Source organism: Cryphonectria parasitica (genome assembly GCF_011745365.1).
Source record: "Cryphonectria parasitica EP155 unplaced genomic scaffold M406scaffold_4, whole genome shotgun sequence".
Lineage (NCBI taxonomy): Eukaryota > Fungi > Ascomycota > Sordariomycetes > Diaporthales > Cryphonectriaceae > Cryphonectria > Cryphonectria parasitica.
Window position 1 is genome coordinate 1,981,951 of NW_024468912.1, and position 20,598 is coordinate 2,002,548.

The 20,598-nt window shown below is 55.1% G+C and overlaps 5 protein-coding genes across 5 annotated transcripts; 2 read left to right on the forward strand and 3 right to left on the reverse strand.

The window, feature by feature from the left end:
- Positions 1-765: 765 nt before the first annotated feature.
- M406DRAFT_244049 (Cupredoxin) lies at positions 766-1,153 on the reverse strand (the record flags this gene model as incomplete). Its single annotated transcript, XM_040916243.1, has 2 exons — positions 766-821; positions 910-1,153. Coding segments are annotated over 2 exons (300 nt in total), but the record flags the coding sequence as incomplete, so codon positions are not given.
- Positions 1,154-4,251: 3,098 nt separating this feature from the next.
- Positions 4,252-5,444, reverse strand: M406DRAFT_329672 (uncharacterized protein; the record flags this gene model as incomplete). The annotated part of the gene is made up of 5 exons (XM_040920454.1): positions 4,252-4,367; positions 4,504-4,639; positions 4,946-5,114; positions 5,212-5,261; positions 5,352-5,444. 5 exons carry the CDS (start codon positions 5,442-5,444, stop codon positions 4,252-4,254), a joined length of 564 nt encoding a protein of 187 aa, XP_040776773.1.
- Positions 5,445-8,078: 2,634 nt separating this feature from the next.
- On the forward strand, positions 8,079-14,101 carry M406DRAFT_339160 (Pentulose kinase; the record flags this gene model as incomplete). The annotated part of the gene is made up of 7 exons (XM_040921426.1): positions 8,079-8,231; positions 8,359-8,928; positions 9,007-10,038; position 10,345; positions 10,647-10,769; positions 11,103-13,717; positions 13,781-14,101. The coding sequence occupies 7 exons, from the start codon at positions 8,079-8,081 to the stop codon at positions 14,099-14,101; spliced, it is 4,815 nt and encodes a 1,604-aa protein (XP_040776774.1).
- Positions 14,102-15,915: 1,814 nt separating this feature from the next.
- Positions 15,916-17,660, forward strand: M406DRAFT_37302 (uncharacterized protein; the record flags this gene model as incomplete). The annotated part of the gene is made up of 3 exons (XM_040924023.1): positions 15,916-16,054; positions 16,144-16,711; positions 16,841-17,660. The coding sequence occupies 3 exons, from the start codon at positions 15,916-15,918 to the stop codon at positions 17,658-17,660; spliced, it is 1,527 nt and encodes a 508-aa protein (XP_040776775.1).
- A 1,545-nt stretch (positions 17,661-19,205) lies between these two features.
- M406DRAFT_255279 (uncharacterized protein) lies at positions 19,206-19,847 on the reverse strand (the record flags this gene model as incomplete). Its single annotated transcript, XM_040917022.1, has 1 exon — positions 19,206-19,847. A coding segment is annotated over one exon (642 nt), but the record flags the coding sequence as incomplete, so codon positions are not given.
- Between the last annotated feature and the right edge of the window lie 751 nt (positions 19,848-20,598).

A 20,598-nucleotide genomic window follows, 5' to 3' on the forward strand; every position in this document is an offset into this window, starting at 1 on the left:
TAAACAAAGCCAACGAGTGATTCGAAATAAGAAAAAAAAAAGTGTATTAAGGTATTTCCTCATCAACCAATCAAGAACATATACACCCCTCAGGGGTGTAAAAGGGAGAACGGGGGAATCTAGCCTCTCAGTCCACACGCACACACATACACACAACCCCAAGCCAGACCACCTCGGGCCCTGGCGCCTGGATACATGGTGGAGGGTCTGCTCTCTCAACTCTCTGCTATATCATTCAATCATCAAAGTAACCGAGGGCTTTCTCTGGCAAACCGATACCGGATCGACTCCTTTTGTCTTTCCCGTTTATACTGAAACTGACACCACCTTTTCCTCTACCATGTGAGCAACTCAGATGAGACCGGCGTTTATCGCTGGCTCGCTCATGGCCATTGGTAGGGAGCCTGGATGAGTCATCAGTCAGCCAATGTGTTATCATTGCATGTGAGAAAGGGACAAAAAGAGAGAAGAAGCAAGCTTACCAGCAATACCGCCGAAGGCGTTCAGGCCCTGGACATTCGCAGCAGGGAAGCTGCCGGCGGCGCAGGTGACGGCGCACACGCACTGGCCGTTGGCCACGCTGCCGGTGCCGGTGGTGACGCCCGTGCTGCTGGTGGTGCCCGTACTGCTAGCGGCGGCGGCGCCAGCTGCCGTCGTAGCGGTGGAGTTGGTTGACGTGCCGCCGGTGATGGCGGTCGCTGAGCCGGTGCCGTTCTGCGCGATGGCGGTGGACTGGAACGTGGCTTGGCTCTTGTCGGCGGTCGGGTTGATGGAGAAGACCATACCCTTGCCGCAGTGGCCCGTCTGCTTGCAGTAGAACCCTTTTTTTCGTTCATCGTTAGCCGTTTGGTCCTAGCAATCACTTTGCGTGCCTCCCACAGGAGAGGCAGAAGAAGAAGGTGAACTTACAGAGGGGAGTGGTGACCTGAACCTGCATGGCAACCTGTGGTGGCGGGTTGACGGCATTATTGGCGTTAGGCTGGAAGCCCGAGTCCATACCGCCAGCCATGGCCACACAGGGAGAGGTGAAGGAGGACTGGGTGACGGTGTGGTTGGTGCTCATGAAGGTGAAGACGACCATATCACCCACGGCCGCGGTGATGGACGAAGGGGTGTACACCAGACCCGCAGTGCCGCCGACCGTGACCTGGTGAGTAGTCGCCGAGGCTGGTGCAGCGGCCGCAGCCGATGCGGCAGCCGGGGCGGCCACGCTGGCGGCCTGTGGCACCGAAGTGGCAGCAGCAGCGCCGCCGATGTTGTTGATGATGGTGGTCTGCGAGCCGGCACCCGGGTTCACCCACACGAGGATGACCTCTGTCGCGGCCCCAGCGGTTATGCCCAGGCCGGACAGGCCCAGCGCGGCCAGTTCAGCGGACAGGGCGCCCAGCTGTGGCTTGCGTGGTGCGATCATATCCCTCCTGGCGGGGTAGTCGTTCTGGATGGCCTTGGCCATGGCCAGAGGTGCGGCACAGAGCGCCAGTGTCGTGGAGAACTTCATTTTGGATGTGTGTTTGTTGTTGTGTGGTTGGTATTGAGGATTAAGGTGTTATCGAGATGATGAAGGTCAAGATATAAACCTCCTTTCCTCTCTCCTTGTTGTTGATTTGGCTCTGCCTTTTGTTTTCAAGTCGAACCTGTTCGAAGATTATGGCGAGTTCCTGCTCGTGGGCGTATAATGAATGGATGTATAGAAGTCGTGAAAATGGTCTCTTGGTCGAAAAGGAATTGAAAATGAGCGTGGACTCGAAAATCTACACGAGCCGCCTTGGGAAGAAGGGGGAATCACAAAAGGTAGAAAGAGATGAAGAGAAGTAAGGAAGGAAAGAGAGAGGCCGAGAAACAAATTGGACGTATGGGTAGAGAACAACAGCTTATATCAAGCATGGCGATCACACAGGTCCACGCCTTTGCCAAGGACAACTGGTGATGGGAGGAATACTGGCGACATCCTGGGCACAGGAGACCCTCTCGAGACCGGACCAGCGAATCATCTGCACAGGGATCTGTGAATCGGGCAGAACGGGGTCCGATCCAAGCCTGGGTATGAGAGGAACAGGACAAGGAGGAGAGGAGATAGATACTGTGGTTTGGTATAGTCAGGATCCGAACCTCATCTGGTCTTGGTCTGCTGGTCCTTGGTGGGGTGGGTGAGCGGAAGAAGAGGGAGGGGGGGGCGCAACGAGATGAGGTACGTACCATGAGTAGTGGTAGTAGTGATAGCAGTTGTCATTTACTTGCCATCCCAACCTTAATGCTAAGGTTGTGTCAAAGCCAAACGTGCCTTGCGCAGCCAAAACCTAGGCGGCTGTCGTCAGTGAGGACGACAAGGGGAAAGGAGTGAGGAGGCGGCTATGTGAGCAGCGATGATGAGACATCCGAAGAAGGGGCCATAACATGGGCTGTCATGGCTGGTTACAGGGGTATGCCCCGTCGACAACCTCCGCTAGCCAATGCTGGTGGAGGGACGACCACCTGTGACAGATCCGTCTCGACTTGTGTTTGGCATTTTTCCCTTGCCGCTGATTCACGATAGGGAAATCGTCCGGACAGCCAACTACAATCAGTTCTCAATCGGATGACAGCTTTTCTTGGGCATTTATTGACTTTGATTTTTTATACTGAGTTTTCGTTTTTTTTTCATGGACTCACTCAACAATTTGGACCGAGAAGAGGAGCATCAAAGCTGTACAAGATGGGCCCTGGACAGCTACAGCGATCACTATGCTGTAGCAAGTAAAAGGTAGGCATTGCGTTCAGGCTTTATTTCCCCAATACTATGGAACCTCTTCAGTGGGTCCAGGGGTGTCGATTAAACTCGCGGGTCCTCCAAATAACGTTTAGATCACCCGCATTAGTCCTGGGCCTTGCAGCAGCAGTCAGTCAGTGGCGCGTCCCAACTTTCTCAGGCCTGGGTCTCAGTGTCTGTCTGTCTATGTGTCTCTTCTCCGTCCATACTCGGCTTCTAAAAACCCGTGCGAGGCTGAGCACGGTTGCCATGCCTCCTGGTTTGTCCCTCTTTTCCGTGATATACCATACCGATCCCATTCCTTCATCCCAGGATCAGCCACTCGGCCCAGTGACAAGTCTAGATTGCCGGGAGGCCGCCCTTCGTCTCATGAATTGGATTAGTGGACCGTGGTGGACTGTCCTATACTACGCCGAATAGGTTCAGATTATGACTGACTTGTCATAGAAGCCGCCCATGCAAAGAGAGGGTGAGAGAGGGTGAGCTTGAGAGAAATTTCGTCTGGTCTCAAGTGTGGCTTTCGTAGCTATCATCCCAGATCCGCCTGGCTGTATGTCACCTACTGTCTGATGCAGTAGCGCCTGGAATGCAGCGCACTGCCTTCCACAATGTAGCCTTACAGCTCTACAACTTGCTGGCGTCTTGAAAGCTCCCATAAATGAGCGCCGTTTTTCATAGCTTCTGAACGGGGTCACGTACAATTCTCAGCTAGGTGGAGATGGAACAAGCTTTTTCTCTGTGGACATTGATCCAGGCTCTAGCACGAAGCGAACGGGTCTCGATGCAATTCCTCACTGCTTGGAAGAAACGACAAAATTCCCGCGTCTGCGTGATGTCAACTGCTGTATAGCTTTTTGGAGAGTCGCGATTCGCTTGGCCGGGTCCATTATGGTCATGTTCCAATTGAAACAAACATCTTGTGTGATTATTCCCATGCAACACAGGGGTTGGGGTTGGGTACGTTTCGTGTCTTGAAAGAACCGGACAGTCCTGCCAAAACGCCACCGAATGGCCAAGTTCCCACCTCTAGTGCGATTGATTGATTGAACGATTTGGGCAGAAACACCCTAAGTGGGAAGAGTGAGAAAAAGAGATACAGAGAAAATCGTATGACAACCCACGTGGCGGCTGTTTGGCCATAGTAGTCCCCCGGGCGGGGCAACGTTTCTACCACACTATGTCCCGGAGTCCCTGACGATCCAACACGGGCTGTCGCAGAATGGCTAATCTGAAGGTCGATCAATCAACACCAACCAAGCCTTTGATCTTGTGGCTTCTATCAAATGCTGAGACTCACTGCCCTTCCCGTCCTTGCACAATAATTCTAGTCCGATGCGAAGATACTTCCGAATCAACGTAACGACCTGCTTCGTAAGGATAAACAAAATCCTTCTACCGTCGAGGGTGCGACTGCTTCAGAGCAGCGGGCCGTGTCAAGCCCCCCGTCCTGTGAGGGCGATGATCGGTCGGAGCCCGAGGATCATCCAGAGTCCGAATGACGGTCGTCATGGAGCATTTCGTTTCTCTTCTTGCTGCCGTTTCTGTTGGCCCTCGTAGAGTCCTGTATAGTATCCAGCATAGTACCAGGACATGAGAAGTCTCTTCAAACCCTCATCTTGAACTGCAAGCTCGGGAAAGGGAAAAGAAATTAGCCATGTTACTCAGGAGATACTCGCAGAGGGGGAGGAGCGAAACACGCTTCCAGGACTTCTGTCTTTCTCTCTCTCTCTCTCTCTCACTCATATCTTCTCACGTACCAGAACTGATCAGAGCTTGTGGTGGAGGCATGAGGCCTGCCCCGCCACTCACGCCGCCGGCCATGCCCTGACCCTCCTCTTTGTGCCCACCACCGTTCGTCGCCAGGTGGTCGTCGTCATCATCTTTTATGCGCTCCTGTTTTGAACGTGCCGCGTCAGTCAAACCAACCTGTCATTTCTCAAGTCAAACCTCCACAACATATGAACGAGGGAGGAACTCCCGTCGATCACCACATGGAACATGCAAGGCCTCAGCAGGCCAAGACGCGGTGATCTTCAAATGATTCTCCCCAGGGTAAGGTAGGTAAGGTAGGATGTGGGACATTTGGCTTCGTGCTGCTGCCATGTTCAGGACGAGCATCTCTGCCCCAAAGAAATCCTGTCCTGGGTCTGGCTGGATCCAGGGCAAGGTACAACAGTCCTGCCATATGGTGGTGCTCACCTCGGCCGGGCCATTCGCCGCGGCAGCGCCCGTCTTGGCTACGTCTCCTACTCCCCCTCCTCCTCCTTGCCGACCTTGTGAATTCGCAGCAGTGGCGACAGATTCACCTGGCAGCGCATGGGACGCAGGCTCCTCGCCCTGAACGAGTGTCGTTTCAGGCTTGGCATGTCTGTCCCCGGCAAAAAGTCAGCTGGAAAGATCCTCGAACGGAGGGGAGGAGAGAGGCTTGTCAGAACAGGGTCGTCTGAAGATTCCCCAAAGCTCACTCTGGTAGATCCTCCAGCTTGCCTCCCGTGGCGTGGATGCTATGGTATTTCTAGGAGTGGAATGGTCAGTCAATCTCACTTTGCGCCCAAGATCGGTCTGCAGCCACACAGGGTGTCGAGCTCGGACGTCTGCAGCTCACCTTGTACTCGGCCAGAGCCTCGTTCCAGGACTCCACCAGTGCCGAATCATCCCAGATGTCCTCATGTGCCATCTCTTCTATTCTTTCATCCATTTTGTTGTTGTGGCTCAGATGGTAATGGTGGTGGCGGCGGGGTTGGCGGTGATATTTGACGTCGATGTTGGCTGCATGCTGTGTTTTTGCAGGGTGCGCGATTGAACAATGGCGCCTGAGCTCTTTTTCACTCCATCTCTTTCAGGCACTGCAAGTTGTTGCTACGACGTTCTGTGGGCTGGGAAATGGTCACTGCAGGCAGAGATCAACTACTCCCTCGTCTCCAAGAACACTGCACATCTTGAGAAACAGAGAGAAAAGTCCCCAAATCCCCATTCTTTACATCTCTTTAGATACTCTGGTCATTTTTGAGCACGCACACTAATTCTCTCGCATTTCAATAGGACGTTTGCATTGCGTAACTGGAGAAGCGGCGTGGAGGGAAGACACATACATTTGCGGGTCACGATTGTCACCCGCTGACACTTACACAACTCCCTCGTCCACTCTACCTCTTTACACAACTGGTCAATTTGTAGAAAACTGACCTCCATCGAGATCTCCAATACCTGAGGTGCGTTTGAGATCCAAACTCAAAAGGCATACCCCTCGTCCACCTAATGTAAGCCGTCTCGTCAAGCCACTAACTTCTCCAAGATGTTAGGACAATGACTTGTATCGTTACAGCGCCTTCAGCGCCCACCAAGGCACTAAAGACAAGCCCGCAGAGACCACTAATACCACCAAGACCGCTAGGCGCGCTAAGCAGCGAGCATGCCGAGAAGCGAATGCCGAGTTGTTATGACACGGACTTGGCGAGGAGAGAACCCTCCGGTCCCCAAACCTTCATCCCACACGACCAAGTCCTAGCCATGAAGCATGACAGACACAACACAACACAGCTGAGGTTGATTGTCAACCAAGTGTCGACAGAAAGAGGAAGAGGGAGCACTGATCAGATCAGAAGCATTCAAGGCACTGGATGGCGACCTGGAAGTGCCTCCCTGCCCCGGATTCTTCGGAAGGAAACGCATCGAAGAGGGGAGAAACCCACGGACGCTACCCGATTAAACCCCATGGGCGTCTCCAGATTCCCTCCCCGGGTCATTGATGCCCAAAAGGGTGTGTGAGTTTGTATTGGTGATAGCGAATAGTCTCACTTCTCTTTCTTATTGTCCGGGTGAAGGTTGTCCGCGAGCATCCTTTCCCTTATCAGAAGCGAGCTTGACGGATCACAGTCACCCTCGTGATACGATGTGCTGGGGATCGGAAAAGGGAAAAAGTAAAGCACCACACACTATCATCCTGCTGCCGTGCGTGGACCATGTCCCTTCCAGTGGATGTGGAGGGCTAAAGAGGCACGAGAGGGCTTGCGGAAATACCAAGCTGAGCAAGCCGGTCAAGCCGGTGTGAGACACGAGCCTGGAGTACTTATTCACGTGCTATGATTCGATACTACATGGATCGACGGCACCGCTGGCTTGGTAAGTGAGTGGCGGTCGGGTGTAAGACCGTTTGGCTAAAACTTTAGGTGTGGACCGGGGAACGAGCAAACATTAGCCCCTAAGAAGCTAAAGAAAACAGATCCAAAGAGATGTCTAGGCCGGGGAGAGAGAGAAAGGTCCTCACGTTAGGTATCATGAGCATAGTATGTTGTTGCGTCTCCCTTCAACACACGAGACTCAGAATTAAGATTCCTTCCTCTTCTACTACTTTCTCCCGAATGGCATGACAGCTTACTCCACAGCCCCAAGGCCCAGAACAAACCCCAAAGAAGGAGAATATTATACTATAGTATTATGTATGCAACCATGATCACAAGGCCCATGCAGCAGCGGGTTGTGGAGGCCGGGCCTTGTCTGACAGCTGAGAAAAGAGGGGCTAGAAGATGCAGGCTCGTAGGCCGTCTGCCTTACTGTCCCGTGCAGTGTCTCTCCACAGCAGAAGCAACGTGCTCAGAATATACTTGCATAGAAGGAAAAGGTGGGGGAGGCCCTCTGCCGGCTGACCTCGCCCCCCCTTCCCTTTCCCCTGTCATGCCCTTGCCCTTCCCTCGACGTCACCCCATCCTATCTCAAGACAAGAGGGAGGGGGAAGGCTGATCAAAAAAAATCCTCCAGAATTGTTTTGGCGCCCGCCCTTCCCCCTCGGGAGCTTGTCAACTGCTTCTGTAATGTGGTGTGTGCTTGGTGGAACATGGACATATTCAAGGGCCATGGACTGTTTTTATTGGAGAAGAGGGTGGGAAACCCGTGATTTCCCCCATTTACATAAACACATTTGCTCCCCGTTCATAGGTGGTGGCGGCTTACCTACTCTTTAGTCCAATGAGTTGACATACACAGCTTTCTTTCAGAGACAACCTAACTAACCGAACTTTCACCACAAGTACTTACTTAGTATTTAGCTTCATTCTAAGAAGCAAACCAGGCAGAAACATCAGCACACAAACACAAGCCACAAGACCCCCACCTTACGTGGTGCCCCTAGATTTCACTCAACTGATACACAATGGACGAAGCATTTCAGCCCAGGCACAGCATTGATATTGCCTTGCCAACAACAGAGGAGTCAGTAGCTAGCCAACTTTCTACTTACCTCCCCTCCCCTTTCCCCCCAAAGAATTGGGACGACGCAACCCAATTCGACACTACTCAAACAAAAAGAGACAACAAACTGACAGAAAATTTCACAATGGCTACTAGTCACTCAGAACACTACATTGGCATCGATGTGGGCACAGGCTCTGCCCGAGCCTGCATCATCGACGCCACTGGAGAGATCAAGGCATTGGCTGCCCAGGACATCAAGCTGTGGCAGCCAGTCAAGGGTGAAGCTGCACACTATGTATGCCCCCCCCAAGCAGTCATTCATTGAGAGGAGGGAGGCTATTGTACCAACTTATTTGGGAACAGAAAAGAAAGTGCTGTCTGTTTTGGCTGACTTGATTCCCTTCTTTTCTCTTCTTCTACAGGAACAATCCACCACAGACATATGGAATGCAATCTGTTACTGTGTGCAGAAAGTCGTATCGGATTCTCTCGTCCCTCCCACCAGCATCAAAGGCATCGGTTTTGATGCAACCTGCTCTCTCGCTGTTTTCTCACACGACACCGACGAGCCCGTCCCTGTGACCGGTCCAGACTTTGCCAACGATGGCAACGACCGAAATGTGATCCTGTGGCTCGACCACCGGCCCCTGGAGGAGACCCAGAAGATCAACCAGACCAAGCACAACCTCCTCCGCTATGTCGGCGGCACGATGAGCGTGGAGATGGAGATGCCCAAGGTTCTGTGGCTCAAGAACAACATGCCGCCAGAGCTGTTCAACCGCTGCAAGTTCTACGACCTGGCCGATGCCCTGACCCACCTGGCCACCGGCAACGAGACGAGAAGCTACTGCAGCACGGTGTGCAAGCAGGGATACGTCCCTGTCGGCGTCGACGGCAGCGTCAAGGGCTGGCAGGAGGACTTCTACCACACCATTGGCCTGGGAAAGCTGGTCGAGGATAACTTCAAGCGCATAGGCGGCGTCCACGGGGTGGTAAGCCCTTCCCCTTATGCCGGCTTTTTTTCCTTTCCGGCGGTAGAGTGACAGCTGGGGCTAACTGTAGACGTGCAGAACGGTACATACCTGAGCGCGGGAGAGCTCGTGGGCAAGCTCTCTGAGAAGTCTGCCAAGCAACTCGGCCTACCGGCTGGAATCTCTGTCGGAAGCGGTGTGATCGATGCGTACGCGGGCTGGATCGGAACTGTGGGCGCTAAGGTCAAGCTCGGCCCCGACCTCCTCGACGAGTCCACCGCCAAGAACGACGTGAGCCAGGCTTTCACACGACTTGCCGCCGTGGCCGGCACCTCGACGTGCCACCTGGCCATGTCGAAAGAACCTGTCTTCGTGCCTGGCGTCTGGGGTCCGTACCGAGACGTCCTCATCCCTGACTACTGGATGGCCGAGGGAGGACAGTCTGCGACGGGTGAGCTGCTCAAGTACATGCTGGAGACGCACCCTGCCTACTGGGAAGTCCTCGCAAGCTCCAAGGCCCTGGGACAGAACATATACAACTTCCTGAACGAGCACCTGCGCGAGATGGCCCACCAGGCGGGCGCTCCCTTCATCGGCTACCTCACCCGCCACTACTTTTTCTATGGCGACCTCTGGGGCAATCGATCGCCCATTGCGGACCCCAACATGCGCGGCGCCGTCATCGGCATGAGTAGCGACAAGACTCAGGACGGCCTGGCCTTGCTGTACTACTCGGTGATGGAGTTTATCGCCCTGCAGACGCGCCAGATCATCGAGACCATGAACAAGTCCGGCCACAACATCCTCAGCATCTTCATGTCCGGGAGCCAGTGCCAGAACGACATCCTAATGGACCTCATAGCCACGGCATGTAACATGCCGGTGCTGGTCCCACGCTACGTCAACGCCGCCGTCGTCCACGGCGCCGCAATGCTCGGAGCCAAGGCCGCCAGCGCCGACGAGAAGGGCCAGACCGAGCCGCTGTGGAACATTATGGACCGCATGAGCAAGCCGGGCAAGACGGTACGGGCGGATACAAACTCTGGGAAGAAGAAGCTGCTGGATGTCAAGTATGAGGTCTTTCTGGAGCAGTGCAAGACACAGCAGGAGTACAGGAAGAAGGTTGATGCTGTCATCAGCGAGGGAAAGATCAACGGGGAGAAGAAATAGACATTGGTCTCTCTCTCTCTCTCTCTCTCTCACTCATACACACTGAAGAAGGAGAGAGACAGAGACTACCACCTGCAATGGCTAGCTGTCTAGGACATGGGAAGACCTGAGTGTATTGATAGAAAAAGTTGAACAGGAATGAACATCTGAAGAGGTTAAAGAAGTATATGTGATATCGAGCTTGATTGTGTGTTAGTGGTAGTGTGCTGTGGGTCTTTGTCTTTTTCCCACTTTGCTTGTAACACTCCCTAGCTGTCAGGGTGCAAGGGTGCTACTGTGCCAGGATGTCAAGGGCTGCTGCAGTGGGTTGGGCGCTGCAAAGGAGCTACAACCCCCTACCCCAAATTTTTGAAATGCCTGCCGCTGCAACCCTGCGGTCCTGGCCTCACCTTAGTATTTCTCTCCCCTAAGACTGGACCCTCTCCAAAACAGCTTCTCTGCAGACTGTAAACACAACCTTGCCTCTCCCCAACTCAAGGAGGTGTCCCACCCCTCTCGACGCGTTGTGTTGACGTGTCATATCCTCAATTCTTCCTCTTGCTTGTGTTCTTTTTCATTCTCAAACACAGGCAAGATGTCTCTTTTTGGTGGTGGCAGCGTTGCCTCTGGAGCTCCCAGCTCTGGCACAACACCCGCGCCTGCTGGAAGCCTGTTCGGCGGTGGCGGCGGCAGCGGCAATACGGCCCCTGGTGGTACGACCGGTGGTGGTCTCTTCGGCAATCTAGGTGGTGGCAGCAAGCCGGCAGGAGGAGGCCTGTTCGGTAATCTAGGCACCAACACCGCTGCCGCTCCTGCTGCAGGAGGAGGTGGTGGTGGATTGTTCGGTCAGGCAAACACAGCACAGCCTGCAGCAACTGGCGGCAGCATGTTTGGAAACACTGGACCGGCGCCGGCGACCTCTGCAGCTTCTGGTTCCTTGTTTGGATCCACGCTGTTGGGGGGCCAGACAACCAACAACCCATCCGGCGCATCGAGCCTCTTCGGCGGCGGCGGCTTTGGTAACGGGACGAACAACAACGCGACAGCTACCAACGCGAATGCGAACTCCTCGATCGCGGCGGCGAACCCCCCGACCGGTGCCTTCTTCGACAGCCTCCTCGCCAAGAGCAAGCGACAGCAAGCCGATGGCGACGACGCCATGCTCGACGACCTGCCGCCCCTGCAGCTGGGCCTGGGTGACCTCCGACAGCGCCTGAAGAAGCTCGGCTCCCGCAAGCCCGACGGCGATCGCAATGTGGGAAGGAATACACACTACCTCCTCGCCGCGTCGGGCATCGAGCCCGGCTCTGCAGTTCGTGACCTGGGCTCGCTGGGCTTTCAGTCGTCGCGGCTGGACCGATCTACGCACGCGGGCCCCCAGGGCGAGGTGGACGTCGAGACATACCTGTCGAACCTTCAGAGCAAGACTACCCTGAGCATGATCGCGGATGGCCTCGAGAGGTCTGTGAAGGACTTCGACGCGTTTCTCGAGGACAATGTCACGATGGAGTGGGAGGCACAGCGGCACCGGATCTACCAGCACTTTGGCATCACAGTCAAGCAGAACACAGGCCTCCCCGGCGGAAAGGAAACTGGTGGCTTTGGCTTTTCGAGGCGGAAAGGGCAGCGACCTCCGAGCCCTGGCAGGTCGACCCCAAGAGGCGGCAGTGCTTTTGGAAGATCTGGCCTCGGCAAGTCTGTCATCGGCACGCCCAGCAGGATAGGGTCCCATGCACCACAGTTCTCAGACGTTGGAGCGGCGAATGGCGATGGGTCTCTGGCCGGCAGCGGTGGCGTCGATGACCGCTTCTCGCGGGACAAGCAGCTCAAGCTCGCCGACAAAGTCCACAACCTCAACGACGCCCGCCAACAAGGCCTGCCGTATCCAATCTTGAAAGAACTGGCAGATGTAGCGGCAAGGTCTGGCGAGAAGCATGCTGAGCACCTGGCTGACGCTTACACTGCACTGGTCGAGATCGTCGGCGAGAATCCTGATGCCGAAGCCCCAGGCGCAGATGCCACCGCCAGCGAGCGACAGTACGCGAGCTGGTATCTGGATCCCGATGCAAACTCGCCACACAGAATCGCTATTCGAAAGCGCATCCTGGCTGGTGCCAACAGGTTCCTGGAGAAGAAATTCATGGACGGTGTCGAGCAGCAGATTGCAAAGAACCCATACCAAGCTCAGCTCGGCGGGAGGCCTGATGTTCTACACAAGATCAAGGCCTACGTCCGACTTTTGCACCTCAACAAGCACCTCGCTCCAGAGATTACAGACCTACAATCTATCAAGTCCGGCGAAGACCAGGAGTTTGTTTGGGCCATCATTTTCTACCTGCTGCGGTCGGGACACGTCACCGAGGCAGTTCAATATGTCAACGACAATCAGAACCACTTCAGGTCAATTGACCGGTCTTTCCCTGGTTTCATCAACAGTTACGCCTCCACCGAGGACCGGCGACTGAAGAGACAACTCCAGGATCGCTGTAATACCGAATACAGCCAGCGCATCCGCAATGCTCCCGAGAACACGGTCGATCCTTACCGTGCTGCCTGCTACATGATTATCGGACGCTGCGACTTGGCACACCGGAGCTTTGAAGGGTTTCAGGCCGACGTCATCGACTGGCTCTGGCTTCAGTTCAATCTTGCCCGCGAGGGCGATCGGTCGGTGGAAATTGCGGGTGAGGTGTATGGTCTCGAACACGTGCAGGACACCATCAAGAACATTGGCCAGAAATTCTTCCCCAAGAACAATCTCGACGAGGCTAAGGGCAACTTCGGACTGTTCTTCTTCATGCAGGTATTGTCTGGCATGTTTGAGCAGGCCGTTGCCTACCTGTACAACTTTGTGTACGTCGACGCGGTGCACTTTGCCATCGCGCTGGAGTACTACGGCCTCCTTCGCGCGTCAGACGGCGTGACCAATGACCTGCTGTCTCATAGCACGCAGGGCCTGTCGCAGATCGCCTTTGGAAGGATGCTGGGGTACTACACCCGCGACTTTAGAGCCGCGAATGTTGCTGCCGCTGTCGACTACATCGTCCTGATATGCCTCAACCACGACGACCCGAGCGAGGAGAAGCGCAAGGAACAGGTACAGCTCTGCTACGAGGCTCTGCGGGAGCTGGTTCTGGAGACCAGAGAATTCAGCAAGCTGATTGGGGACATACGGCCGGATGGTCGGCGCCTCCCTGGCATTATTGAGAACCGCGGCCCGCTGCTGGGTCTGGAGGAGGAGAACGATCTCATCCGAAATATCACCCTCCAGGCAGCGCGGTTTGCCAACGATAATGGCCGGACGACGGATGCCGTGCTGCTGTACCACCTCGCGGAAGACTACGACACAGTAGTCGTAATCCTCAGCCTGGCCGTGAGCGAGGCCATCTCCCTCGAGACCGGAAGTGAGCCCATACGTCTGGAGCCCGTCAAGCCACGAGCCGAGGGCCACCAGGCAGCGGCCCAGCCAGGGAGCAGCCTCAGCCTCGCGTCGATTGATGACCCTGTGGAGCTGGCGAGGACGATGATGCAAATGTACGAAAGCGACCGACAGTTCCGCCAGAAGATACAAGACGTCAACCGCACAGCCTGCAATGTTTTACTACAGATGGCGCAGATCAAGAGCCTTGTGGCGAGTGGCCAATGGATGGCCGGTCTTGATGTAAGTTCTAGTGCGAGTTCTGAAAATTGGCAGCTACTAACAATTCACTCCCCACGACAATAGCAAGTCAGGAACCTCGACATACTCCCCCTCACATCGAACGGCGACCCGACCACGATCCGGGCCTACGCTGCCAAGTTTGCAGCACTGCCACAACCGGTGTCGGCCAATGTGGGCAACCTCTTGATGTGGACTGTTGTCTGCTGTACACAGCAGCGCGACAGGCTGCTCGCTGGACAGTACAGCGGAAATGAGGGTACGTCTCGGGAGCTGCAGGTGCAGCTCAAGCAGATGTGTCAGGACCTCACGGCATACACCAGCCACCTCAGATACCGGTTTCCCTCGAGCTTGTTAGAAGCGCTGGCGAGAGCTTCGGCGGACTGAAATGGAAAGGATTGGCAATGGGCTGCAGGTGGTGGCTCTGGAGAAGTGGTGATAGACATATGATGGCTTGTAATGGTGCACAGCGTATGTTTTGCGAGGAAGATAAATACCTGGTGCGGCAAGGTTCATTCTGAAAAGCCGACGTCTTCATGGTTGATTTCAAAAGGCGTCGGTAGTTTTTTTTTTCCAGCATACACACACATGAACGATTGAACGCAAGCCTGCAGATAGGTTATGTCAAACAGAGCCATCATGAATGAGCGCATGGTCTATACGAAGAGTTTCAGACTCAAAAATACGGAAGAAGCTTAGGCGCAATGCACAATGTCGCCGTGGTTTCTTTGTCTCGATATGTCGAGACAGGCTGTTACTGTTACCAGAAGTAATGCTGTGTGGGCAGGGTCCATCCTGCAGCGCTGCACCAGTGAGGTCATGGTTTGAGGGCAGGGGGGTTCCTGCAGGGTTGCTCAACGACATACGATGGTAAGGCGCGACCCCCCTAACATTGTGGTAACCATGGTACAAAGTACATTATCAGTACCCGCCCCAACGAACTGTGGTATAGTGCCATGATAGGCTCAGAGAGCAAGCAAGAACCCTGACCTGAAGCGAAACCAAGAGCTCTTAACTTTTGGGCTGGGGGGGTTTTTTTTTAACCCTGTGTTGAATTTTTTTTTTTCTCCTTCCCTTCCCATCTCTCTTGTCTACCCATTCATCTGTTGCATGGGAAGAAGAGAGAGAGAGAAAAAAATCTGACTCGGACTGAGGCCTTTCCTTCTCAATTGTGTACAAGTTTCTGAATCATTCTTTTTTCGAGGACCCCTCGACGGCTTATTACATACTGTAGTAGTACAAGCCTGACTCTCTCACATTCTACCTCGGAACTGACAAACTCTCGAGTCGAGATTTCGAGGTAACGGGAATAAAATCTGCTGACCTGGCCTGTCCTCTCACTGTTCCCGGCGGCTGTTCTCTGGGGCTGCGCCTCGTGTGTCGAACGGGTCTGCCAAGTCAGTCACTTTCCTGGTTTTGGGGTGTTTTTTCTCTCTCTCTCTCTCTCTCTCTGTTCTTTATCGAGATCTAAACGAGCCGAGGATGTGATAAATAATAATAATGATAATAAAACAGGGCGGAGACAACGCAGGTCACACCAGCCTGCTTGTCCAGAGACGGAAACCACCCTTGTCGCCTTGTTTTCTTCTTCTTCTTGGGGCCCTTGTTGGCGATTTGAAGGTTATTCCTGCAGTGTCTTATTCTTTCTCTTGGGTCCACGACGAGCCATTGAGAGAGAGTGTGTGAGAGAGAGCCACGCAATAATAGTTCTCTCTCGACTGCTACGGTTTACAGTACGGCTCACGGCCATTCGAGATCTGTCTGAAACCGCGAGACAACGCCGTGGTGAGAGAGAAAGAGCGAGAGGAAGGAGGAAATAGTTCTCATTGGGGGGAAAGAAAGGTCACACCTGGAAGAGGTCCGTGACAGGACCACTGCCAGTCGAACACGAGCGGCTGAGCAGAAGAGAGAGAGAGAGAAAAAGGAGAAGAAGAAAAAAAAAGGGGGTCCCAGTAATTATTAGGACTGGGACTCGGGCTGGAGGAGGAAGGGTGCTCAAACAACAGGACAGGATAACGCCATCGGACCCCTATACATGTAACATACATATGTACATGTATATATAGTAGGGTCTCGAGGAAATGTCCCACAAAGACTCCATCACGGCGGCATCTCCATCGACTCAGTCCACGGGGAGCCGCAGCGCCACGCCCGGCGTCAAGAGAGACCTGTCTGCCATTGAGGTCAGCACCGGCTCGATCATGAACGGTGGCGACTCCTCGCAGCACTCGGCGCCAGGCTCACCAATGGGGCCCGACTCTAAGAAGAGAAAATCCGTTCCTGGCTCACGGGGTGTGGCCAATCTGACCCCGGAGCAGCTGGCCAAGAAACGTGCCAATGGTATGTCACCCTCTTCCATTCCTCCCCTCCACTCCATCTCCTGTATTTCATAATGCGCAATGGCATGACTGATATTTTGTATCCAACAGATCGTGAGGCACAGAGAGCCATCCGCTCTCGGACAAAACTCACGATAGAGAACCTCGAGAGGAGGATCCGTGAGCTCACCTCACAGCAGCCATATCAGGAGCTGCAGGCTGCTCTCAGGGCCAAGGAGGCGGTCGAGGCCGAAAATGCCGACATCAAGCGGCGGCTGGCCTCGATCGTGGCCCAAATCAGCCCCATCATCACGCAGTCGCCTTCTGGGCATTCCGTCATGCCCTCGCCAGGCCAGTCCTTCATACCCACGACGGCCACCCCGGGCCCTACCCATGCCGCCGCCGCCGCCGCTGCTGCGAGTGTTAACAACACATCGACGCCATCCAGTGTAGCGTCCCCTCCAGCGACGTCTGTCGATCCTTATGCGCAGTGGAACTCGGCCGCGTCGAGCACCAGTGGTGGCCCTACTGCACCACCGCTTCATGCGGCGTACAGGGCACAGCTGAGCCAGCAGCGACACGAGCTTGCTCATGGCTTGGAGTTGGGCTCGGAGAGACTCGGCCTCGGCTTTCTCCTGGAACAGGTCAAGGGTTCCACCTCCAACAGGGCCCAAGATATGTCTGGTGGTGGTGGTGAGGCGGTGGTATGTCAGTCTGCAACAGGGTATCGCGAGGGGCCGCCTCCACAGATGGGCATGGCCAACCAGCACCAACACCAACAGCAGTACATGGTCTCGGCGCGCGACAGTGCGCTGCAGAGCGCCATCGACCCAGTCCTGCAGGGCGCGATAGATCCTGCCCTGTCGAACCACCAGCACCACTCGACGCCTGTCAAAAACTGCGAGCCGACCTGCACGCTGGACAGCCTACTGCTCGAGTTCCTCCGCGAGCGGCGGCAGCGCGCGGCCGAGGGTTTTCCCTCGCACGAGATCATTGGGCCTCGCTGGCCCAACATATCGTCCATGCTGAACCCCATGAGGGAAGCCCACCCGCTGTCCAAGGTCTTCATCGACATCCTGCACACCTTCCCCAACATCAGCCAGTTGCCCGAGCGCGTCGCCGTGCTCTACATCATGTTCCTCATCATGCGGTGGCAGATCGACCCTTCGCAGGACAACTACGACCGCCTCCCGGATTTTGTGCGGCCCCTCCCCTGCCAGCTGTACAGCCCCCACGCCGCCTGGCTGGACCATCTCCCCTTTCCCGCCATGCGCGAGCGCCTCATCCACGACTATGCGCCACCAGATGTCTTTCCCTTCGAGCACTTCTTTGTCCCTTACACCACCACCCTGAGCCTGAACTGGCCCTACGAGGACACCGACACCCTGCTTCAGGGCCCTGCCGAGACCGATGAGCTGATGATCAACCCCGTCTTTGAGAGGCACCTGCGCAAGGCCGAGAACTGGTCCCTGGGGGATGCCTTTGCGAGGGCCTTTCCAATGCTTCAAGGGACCTATAACCTCAAGCCGGACGGCAAGGCATCCAGCAGTGGTGGTGGTGGTGGTGGTGGTGGTGGTGGCGGTGGTTTCGCCGATGAGAGGAAGCACGGTCCTGAAACGCAAACATGACCCTGCCTTTTAGGACAGCTTTCTGTTACAACAATCATCCCTGAGCGGCTCTTGGGCTGCGGGCGCTTGTCATTCCCAGTAGCTTGTTTGGTGCCTCTAATACTCTTAAGAGCCAAAGAGAAATATCGGACAAAAACTTGATCATCGAGAAAGTCGGGCTGCTAGACCAGAGAGCGGACGCAAAGTAAGGAGGGGATCACCACAAAGCCAGATTCACACACGATGGGGACTTACTACTTTGCCATTATCGAGAAATGATACGGCGGCCAGTTCTATCGCCTCCTCCTTCCCCCCCCCTCCCGGCATGCCGCCTGCTATCCTCCCCCATAGCCGACGGCAAACTCTCTTCCTCTTTTCCCCCGTCCTCTGGTTGGCATATAGGAGTTCGTTGCCTGCTAGAGATGCAGCCCCTCCTGAGCTTTATGACAGCCAACGAGCCTCTGGTCATCTGCAGGCTGTTCTCACAGCCTCTCTTTCGCTCTTAGACACTCGGCGGTCTCGGGGGAAACCCCAAGCAAGCGACAACCAAACTGGACAAATGGTCGCAACAACCCAATTCCCCAACCAGAGTCAAAAGGCTCAAATCTTATGTCTCTTTCGCTCTCAAAAAGATCATTCCCAGAAGAAAGATTTTCAATGGAAAAGAAACACAGGAGAAAAAGAAGAGAAGAGGGGCAAATAGCCAAGATTTGTCAAGAAGTTTTTCTGTTCGGAGCCAAGGGGGAGTATATAGATATACACCTACATATATATCTGAGACAAGAAATGCAAGACAATCAGTGTCATAGGGCTGGGCATTCTATCCAGGGTTTAGGCGATGCTTCTTCTTCTGCCACTCTTTTTTCTTAAGAAAAAAAAATGAAAGAAAAGAAAAAAGAAAAGAAAAGAGGAAAGAGGAAAGACATTGACAGCGGACACACAAAAAAATCCCCTTGTTTGCTTCGGTTTGTGTGTCCATGAGGGCCTTTTTTTTTTTTTGAAAAGGGGGGGGGGGGGTTGTCGAGATAGAGGAAGACAAGTATTCCATGCAGGTCGCCTTTCTCTTCCCGTTACACCGACTGTATCGGCATGCATAATGTTATGATGTCCGTCCTCTGGGCTCGAAATGTGCCCCCGAGAGGAAGAAGAGAGACTTGACACACAAACTGATAGGCACTTTATGCCAGAATTCCACATGTAAGTATACATGGGCGTGCGTGTGTGCGCATCCATCGATCAATAGGGGAGATAAGTCTGGACTCGGGAAAAAGGCTCTTGGTGCCTCCCTCTCCTGTAAATTGATATGAGCATACAAGAAAATCGCATAGCATGCCGGGCGTGGAATAGGTTGTAAGTGGCAGAACAAATCGTATAAGGATGATGGTATCTCAAATAGCAGCCGCCAGTATCCTGAACTCCATATATGTGTCCATCCATGTAGGTGTGCGTTTCTGAGATGGACCGCGCCTCATGCAGAGTGTCTCACTCCGTGCGTACGCACTTGTCCATCCATATTACTACGCGTACACAAGTTTTCTCTCTCTTTCTCTCTCTCTCTTTTTGGCCTCAACAATCCCCGTCCTCATCCTCATCCAGCCCAAAGCTAAACTTCCTCACCACCGACCCGGCAGCCACCCAGAGGCTCGGGTCTTTTTCCCATGGCATCGCCTGCCACTGCAGCGCCTTGACGACCCCGCCGCCGTCCCCGAGCTTGAGCCTGTCGAAGTTATCCAGGGCGCCGGCTCTCAGCTTTTTACCAGTTCGCAGTGAGAACACCCCCACGCTGCCGTCGTCCATACCCGCGGCGACAACCCGACCGGCGCCCGAGACCCGTGTGATGTCCAGGCCGATGTGAATGTGCGCGGCGTTGCTGTACTCGGGCATTTGTACGACAGACCTGGACGGCGTGACCGCCGCCGCCCTCCTGCCACTACGACTGTTACTGCGGCGGACCTCCTGGGTCATCCAGCGCAGGTCATAGACGGCCATGGCGCCCCGCGGCCCAGCGGCGAGCAGCTGATGCCCGTCGTCAAGGGCCCGCAGGTGTGCGACTGATGAGGGGTGACGGAAGCCATGGAACCCTGGGCTGGTGTCCTGCTGGCAGTCGCCCGCCCTCGGGTCGAGGCGGAAGAACACGCCGTCCCGGGCCCCGCCGTAGCACACAGGTCCGCCTGTGGGGTGCCAGTCGACGGTCAGCACCTCGCCCCGCGAGACAGATGAACCGGCTCCGCGAGGGCCTCCCAGGCGCTTGGGCGACCAGTCGTTATTCGGGACCTCAATGTCACCGAGCGTGCACACGCCATGGCTAGTCGCAAGCAGGGCTACCAGGCCGGAGCCGGTGGGACAGAGGCGAGCGGCGTTGATGGTCAGGCTCTCATTGGGGAAGACGAGGGCCTGGCTGCTTTCGCTTTGGCCGAGGAGCCAGGCCGGGTGCGGGCTGATCTCGTGCTCGTAAGGATGATAGCTGCTGCCGTCGGTGCCTCCGCCACGGTCGCTCGAGAGTGCGGGGCGAAAGAAGACGACCTGAGCGAGGGGCGAGCCGGTGGTGAGGTCTGTTTCAGAGGCGGTGCAGGTCAGAAAGATCTGCTGAGAAGGTGCGTGGTAGTTGAGGGAAGTGATGGTGTCGAACCGAAATGGCTCGCGGTGCACCTCGGCACGGCGCGAGCGGCGCCTGAGAGGGTCGCAGTTGTAGTTGATGTAGGCGTTTGTATCGGTAGGGATGTAGCACCCGGCGAGGGTGTAACGGTCGCACGCTGGAAAAGGGTGAGAGTGAGTGAGTGGATGAGGAAATTCCCGAGCTCCAAAGTGGCGTGCCACACTACCAGAAGAGGGGAAGACATACGCGCATACACAACACCCATGCCCGTCGCCTGGTCATCGCCATTGACCAGCAGACACGAGATGGACTGCCCACTCCCTCCTCCCCCTTGCTGCTCCTCCTCAGCAAAAACCACACTGC